Below are 8,016 nucleotides of genomic sequence, written 5' to 3'. Positions count from 1 at the left end.
TGTATGGTGGAATAGTAGGAATATAATTAAACACTGCACTTTAATTAGTGAGAGTACACAAATATACTCTTTTGTTATTTTCTAATCTTTTTTTCCAAATTTCCCACCATAGAAATTGACATGGACAGCTATCCCCATTCTAACCACCTACACACACCAAAGAAAAAGAAGGAAGAAGAAGCCAAAAAGAAAAATTCTTGGTTCATTTAAGCCTTTCATTTACCCTTTTTACCATAGAGGGTCAAAAATTAAAGTGTTTTGAGGGCAACATCTTGGGCTATATAAAGAGTGGAAAGTGAAGCAACTAAAATCCAAGATTTTGGGTTGTTGTCCATATCCAAGTTATTCACTTGAAAAGTTTGATTTTGGAACTTTAAAAGAGATGATGAAAAGGTTGGAGGAGGAAGAGTTGCATAGATCACAAGTTAATGGCGGCGGCAGCGGCCACGGTGGCCGCGGCGATGATGAAAAATGGGTTGCTGATTCTTCAGTTGATTACAAAGGGAGAGTTCCTCTTAGAGCTTCTACTGGTGCTTGGAAAGCCTCTCTCTTCATCATCGGTAAGGGAATATTATTAATCATCCCCTTTTATTCTGTACTTGTTACCTTTTTTTTCCCTCAACTTTACTTTTCTATCGTCTCCGTTGTCGTATTATCTATCACTAAATTTTTGACATGTGTTTTATTTTATTTTGAAAAAATTGTCCTTTCTTAATGGCCAACAACAAGATATTTTTACTAATTAGACTGTAAAAGAGATTATTGTCCTCTTCATATATAGAAAAATGAATTTTTTTCACTCTCATCTTTACTTATACTTTAAAGACTTTAAAGTGTTCTTTCACTCAAATTTTACTTTAAATGATGAAAAGAGATTGAAATAATTAAAAAAGATGTTGAAGTATTGAAGAGTTAGCGTTTTCTTTAGCTAGAAACTCGAATCTTAGATCTTTTGGTCGATGTACGTATTTTATATAAAAGTTAAACTAGCTATCAAAATAAGAGTGAGTTAACTTAGATTTTTGGTATTATTTCAATGCTTTCTTTATCATATACAATATTCAAAATCTAAATTTTGTTTAAAATGATGGAAAGAAAAAGATTTTTTTTTCTAATTGAATTATGTTTATTTTGACTTAGAAACAAAGAAGTAAATACAAATGTAATAGAAAAAAATACAAAATAATCTCTCCCCAAACTACGTGTAGGAATAATTTTATTTAATCTGAATTTGTTTTAATTGCTATTTTTATTATTTAAAAAACAAAAAAAAAAATACTAATTTGTTGATTTTTAATAATCTACTCATTTAAAAATCTTATATTTAGTTTTAGAAAATAAATAGTTTCCCAAATTTTAAATAGATATTTATAAAAATTAGGGAAACCAAATTAAATAAAGTTTTTTAACTATTGGAACAAAACCTCAAAAAAGAGTAAAAAAAAGAAAAGAAGAACAAGGGGAAAGACAGCATATGTTGTTTAAGATAATGGTCAATAAAAGATATCTTTTTGTAAGACAACTCAATTGATCACTCTCAAGCTAGTCCCACTCCCACCACTTCCACATATCTTTCTTTGTAAGCAGTGGAAGAATTATTATTTATTAAAAACAATTTTTAAAATGAGTTAATTTATTTACGAATATAATAAAATATCATTATCTAACCGTTTAATAATGAAAGTCACGATAATTTGCTAGAAAATATTTTCAGTAATTTTAGGATTTAAAATAATTAAGAAAAATAAATTATATGATAAATAGTTATTAAAAAAAATTGAACTGGAAAAATGCAGCGATTGAGTTCGGTGAGAGGCTGAGTTATTTTGGGATCGCGACAAGTTTGATTATTTACCTAACGAAAGTGCTTCATGAAGAGCTGAAGACGGCGGCGAGAAGCGTTAATTACTGGACGGGCGTCACCACTTTGATGCCTCTCCTCGGCGGTTTTCTCGCCGATGCTTACTTCGGCCGCTACACCACCGTTCTCCTATCTTCTATTCTCTACGTTTTGGTTAGATTTTCTTTTTCCTTCTATACCTCATTTTATTACTTTGTTTCTTCTGTAAATTTAATTTTTGTTTACTTTTACAAAAAATTGGGTTAAACCCTACCTTTTTATCCATCAATTTTCGTTGAAAATAACAACTTAGTTTATATATTTTTAAATTTATAACAATTTAATCAATCTTAAATTTTAATGTATTAATTGTCCACTTACTATACACTTTGTATTGATTTTATCTCTATAGTAAGCAATACTATTAACATTATTTAATAAAATTTCGTATATTATATTGATAAATTAATTAAGGGTTAAGTTTATAAAGCTTAGATTGTTACAAAATCAAAATCGACAATTCATTTTGATGAGATTTTTCATAATAGTAACTAAAATTGAGATAAATTTGAAAGTAGAGAAACTAAATTGTTACAAATTTAAAAATATTGAAACTAAATTGTTACAAGTTTGAATGTATATAAAGATTAAATTATTACATGGAATAAAATATTACTTTTATAAAAGTTTATGACCCAAAATTGATTTTAAATCATGTACAACTCAATTTTTAAGTCATGGTTTTCGACGAATACTATAGTTCCATTGGTCAAAATATACTTTTCGATCTATAACTTGGAGTTTTGGATGTTTTGTTTTTAATTTTACTCAACTTTATATTGTAGTTTGTTTTCATTCATGTTTGATGCTTTTAACCAAATTCGTCGTAGTTTCATTGGTCAAAATATACTTTTCGATCCATATATGTTTGGTTAAAATATTATTTTTTTTAATGAAAATTTTCGTATATAATATAATAGATTAAAATATGTATATCCTCAAATAAGAGGGAAGAGATTTATTGTTTTTCTTTTTTAAGAAAAGAAAAGGAATAGATTTTATTGTTGAACTAAACAAAGATGCTATTCCATAATTGCAGTGTCATTTAAATAATGCATACATATGCCAGTGAGTGGGAGCTGACTTTTTAATTTGGTCTACTTTTCATATCCATTGCATTTAATTAAAAATAATAGTTTTGGGCCATTAAATTAAAATAAACTACATTAATAAGTCTTTGGTGTATAAATAAAAATTATATTTGAAAAGAGAATATATTATAAATACACCATTATATAATTGTAGTCAAAAGTCATATATATATAGTTTAAACTTTTAAATTTGTTCTAGGACAACAATAATTATAACAATAATGACTATTTTAATCATAATTCAATTGGTTAAACTGTATATCATATTATATTTTGTTTGAGTTAAGAATGAAAATATTAATAACAAAAGATTATGAGAAGTTAAAAGAGATACAACCAAATAAGCATTCAAAAACTATTTTCTCCCAACATAAATATCAAGTTTAATTTAATGAAATCTTTTGTTTATAGTTTTTTGTCTTGAAATTTATATTTGTTTCTTTCAAATTTTTCTGAGTATAGTTTTTATACTTCTTATAATAATTAATTAAATGTTTAATTAAATTTTAAAAATAAAAATATGTTTTTTAAAACTCTTGTTATTTTTAAATTTTAATTTGATTTCTGAAAATAATTAATAAAAAATGAACAATTACAAAATCAAATAATTACGAAATGGAGTTTAAATAATGAAACTTGATGTTTGGTTTCTTGACCCAGGGTTTGATTCTCTTGACCATGTCCGCAATTGTTCCAAGTTTCAAAGCATGTGAAAGTAATGATAATGTGTGTCCAGAACCAAGAAAGATCCATGAGATCATCTTCTTCCTCGCTATTTATTTAATTTCTATAGGAACCGGTGGCCACAAGCCATCTCTTGAGAGTTTTGGAGCCGACCAATTCGACGATGATCACTCCGAAGAACGGAAGAAAAAAATGTCTTACTTTAATTGGTGGAATTTCGGTCTCTGCTCTGGCCTCTTGTTTGGTGTAACCATCATTGTTTACATACAAGATCATGTTGGCTGGGGAGTTGCAGATGTAATTCTCACGGCAGTGATGGCAATTTCTGTCATTATTTTCATCATCGGTCGTCCATTTTATCGTTATCGACAACCGTCAGGAAGCCCTTTGACACCATTGTTACAGGTTCTTGTGGCGGCGATTCGAAAGAGAAAGCTTCCACACCCTTCCAGTCCTTCTTTGTTGCATGAATTTTCTAAGACGGCAAATAATGCACATGGAAGGTTCTTGTGCCACACCCAAAAACTCAAGTAAGCAATAAAAACCAACAATATATAAAACTTTAGATTTTGCGCCCAACGTCCTATTTATTCCAAATTTAGGTTATGTATATTTCTCTCATTGTTATTTTAAACCTACAATTTTCAATTGATTAATTGAAAATAAATTTATATTGTCAAACGAGTTAATGAAAAATAACTTTTTTTTTTTCCAAAAATACACGAAAAGATAAAAAGAAATTGGAAAGAATTGAAAAATTAACCAAAAAAAAAAAAAAAAACAAAAACAAAACAAAAAGCAAAAATAAAAATAAAAAAGTTGGACGAAGAGACAAAGACTAGTGCAAAAACGGGTGTAACCGAATTAGCACTCAAATTTTGCTCAAAATTTAGTAAAATTGAATATATATTAACATACTTCAATGACATAAATTTTTTTTGAATTAGTACAACAAATAGGCGATAGATAATCGAACTTTCAACTTAAAAAAAAAAAAATTATAAAATTATACTTATCGTAAAGCAATGAAAATTTTAAATTGAAAACATCTTTTAAGAAACATTAGTAAAAAAGAAAAAAAAAATCTTAAATATTGGGAAATAATAAAAATTGTTGTCTGGGTTATTAGATTTCTAGACAAGGCGGCGGTTTACGAAGACAACGGAGCTCCGGTGGAGAAGCAAAGTCCATGGCGGCTAACGACGGTGACGAAGGTGGAAGAAATGAAGCTAATATTGAACATGATACCCATTTGGTTATCCACTCTGCCGTTCGGAGTCACCATAGCCCAAACCTCTACTTTCTTCATAAAGCAAGCCGCCAATTTGAACAGGAAGATCGGCGACGGCTTGATTCTCCCGCCGACCACCATTTTCTGTCTGGCCGCCATCGGAATGATCGTGTCTATCACCATTTATGATAAGGTGTTGGTGCCTATGCTCCGACGAACCACCGGCAACGAGAGAGGCATAAATATCCTTCAAAGAATTGGCATTGGAATGCTCTTCGTCATTGCTACAATGATCATTGCAGCCTTGGTTGAGAACAAGAGACTAAAGGTACTCTCAATTTCATAATCATTTCATTTTTTTTTTAATTAAGATTAAATATTAGTTTTTGTTATTTTTTTTACTGGGATGTTTTCAAAATTTAACTAGATTTTGAAAATTAAAAACAAAACAAAATGTCTTGTTTTATAATCCTTAAATTTTTTTCTTGATTTAAAAAAATAATATTCGTTTTCTCATAATTTTCCTACAATAATTTTTATCTTTCTCTAAGGTTTTGATCAAAATATTATGTCTCAAATGTGTTGGGAATATCAATACGAGTGGAATTTTATAAGATTATATAAATTACAAAGTTTATAAAATTACTTTTAACTTGGTAAATAAACATTTTGCACTTTTAAAATAAGTTAAAATATATTACACATTTTGTTATTTTTTTTTATTATGTTTTTATCAATTATTTTCCCATCAAATCATCCTTATATTGTTGTCAAATCCATAAACATATAAAAATATTTGTGAAAATGTTGACATGTTGACATAAATTTAATCGCATTTTTTCTTCATATAATAGTTGACTTAATCAACATTTCAAAAACCAAAAATCAAGGTTCATTTTAAAAAATAATCAAAACTAGACAAAGATTTTCTAAACATGATTAGAAAAGAAAACAAAACAAAGAACCTCATAGGTGAAACTAGTGCTTTATAAGCTTCAATTTATAACATTGATTTCCACTTAGTTTGATCTATATATTAGCTTAAGTTTTTTTGTCATTCAATGACTTAATAAGGTGTAGATCCCATAAAATTCAAACAGGTATTTAATTTAAAAAACATGAGATAAACCTCATTCTATCAAATAGTGTCTAGTTATTTGTTCTTAAAAAAAGTCTTTAATTTGAATTATTAAGTTGTATTGAAGTCTCGTAATTTTTAAAAGCTATAATAAATTTTAAATTTTAATTTTGTGTCCAACATAAGAGATTATGCTACAAAACTCTTAAAATTATTTTGAAATTAGTTCATTATATTATTAACGTAAACCTAACTCAATTATATTTTATATTGTTAAACTCAACATAAAGAAAAAATCAGATCGACTTTAAAAATATCGTACAAGTATTTGATCTTATGAAATTAATGTTTTAGAGGGTGTCATAATTTAGAGAGAACTATTAAAAGAATGAGGAGTAATTATTAGACATAGTGAGAACCAAATTTGAAATAATTAAACAAAAAAATCGTAACAATTGCAATATTTTAACTAATTTGTTGAACCAGGTGGTGGCCGAAAATCCAAAAACAGGGTCCCAAACAATGTCGGTATTCTGGTTAGCTCCACAATTTCTAATCATCGGATTCGGCGACGGCTTCACCATCGTCGGCCTCCAAGAATACTTTTACGATCAAGTTCCCGATTCTATGAGAAGCCTCGGCATCGCATTTTACCTTAGCGTAATAGGCGCCGGAAGTTTTCTCAGCAGCTTTCTCATTACGGTGGTCGACAAAATTACCTGCCGGACCGGTAATACCAGCTGGTTCGGCAAGAACCTCAACACTAGCCGCCTCGACAAGTTCTACTGGCTCTTGGCCGCCGTCTCCGCCGCCAATCTCTGCGTCTATGTCTTCATTGCTCGCCGCTACTCTTACAAGAACGTGCAGCGGCGCGTGGCTGTCGCCGATTGCTACGAAGGTGAAGCGCGTGATAATGGGGACTCTGTGGTTTAGTCACTAATTGGGGGAAATTAATGGACATCTTAGTTTATGGTTTTGAGGGGTAACATGGTAATTATGTATTTAACAAAAATGAACTTGCTTATCTAAATATGTGTAACCATTTTTATTAGTAATATGAGAGCCAATCATCATCTATCATCTATGTAGACTTGATTATGAAAATAGATTATGTTTTCATCCTTTACAGATTATATTTTGTGTAACTTTGTAGATTAGGTTCACAAAGGTTTCTATTATTTTTATTTTCAAATTACATGCGATATAAATAGAAAGGTGTTTAGTTTGAATATTAAGTCGTCATAAAATATGTTGAACAAAAAAAAAAAAAAGTTGTAAAAAGATTAAGGAAATAGTTATTTCAATTTAATTATTATTTTATATGTTGATGATTCAATTCTTACCTTTTAACTCCAAACGAAAAAAAACAAAGGAAAATTTTTTCTAAATGTTGTGAATTTGAGGAGCAATAATAATATATAATAAAATAAATAAATAACAAAGAATGAATTTCTCCACTTCCTCCAATTTTTTGGATTGATTACCAATATGTGTCTTTCAAACCCATCAAATGCCACTATTTAGAGGCAATTTGGTAAGTAGGGGGTGGATTACATGGACTGTTGAGACACATGGACAACACATGGGGTAATGGATAAGTGCCATATGGCCAATGAACACTAATAATAGGCATCTACATTATACCTAATTTGACATATTTATAATACTTCCCCTTAGATGCCTATTATATATGAAAGTCTCGTTAAAACATTACTAGGAAAAAAATCAAAGTGAAGGAAAAAGAATACATATTTCATATAATCTCATGCTCTTAAAAAGTATATTTACTCCCCTCTCATGGAAACATTATTTGAGATCTCTGAGTTGCCGCATTTCAATGTTGTGCACTAGTTTTCAAAAGTTGCGGTACGTAATGCCTTTGTAAATAAGTCTGCCAGGTTATCTTTCGAACAAATTTGTTGTACAATGATGTCACTATTTTCTTCAAGATCGTGAGTGTAAAAAAGCTTCGGTGAAATATGTTTTGTTCTATCTCATTTAATATATCCTCCATTGATTTGGGATATGCATG

At 29.2% G+C, this 8,016-nt stretch overlaps 1 protein-coding gene across 1 annotated transcript; it reads left to right on the top strand.

Annotated features, from left to right (window-relative positions):
• Positions 1 to 212: 212 nt before the first annotated feature.
• Positions 213 to 7,110, top strand: LOC120072923 (protein NRT1/ PTR FAMILY 5.6-like). The gene is made up of 5 exons (XM_039025461.1): positions 213 to 560; positions 1,797 to 2,014; positions 3,652 to 4,205; positions 4,805 to 5,234; positions 6,471 to 7,110. Exons 1-5 carry the CDS (start codon positions 383 to 385, stop codon positions 6,915 to 6,917), a joined length of 1,827 nt encoding a protein of 608 aa, XP_038881389.1. The 5' UTR covers positions 213 to 382; the 3' UTR covers positions 6,918 to 7,110.
• Positions 7,111 to 8,016: the final 906 nt, after the last annotated feature.

This window comes from Benincasa hispida, chromosome 3, assembly GCF_009727055.1.
Source record: "Benincasa hispida cultivar B227 chromosome 3, ASM972705v1, whole genome shotgun sequence".
NCBI lineage: Eukaryota > Viridiplantae > Streptophyta > Magnoliopsida > Cucurbitales > Cucurbitaceae > Benincasa > Benincasa hispida.
This window is presented reverse-complemented; position numbering and strand designations above follow the sequence as displayed.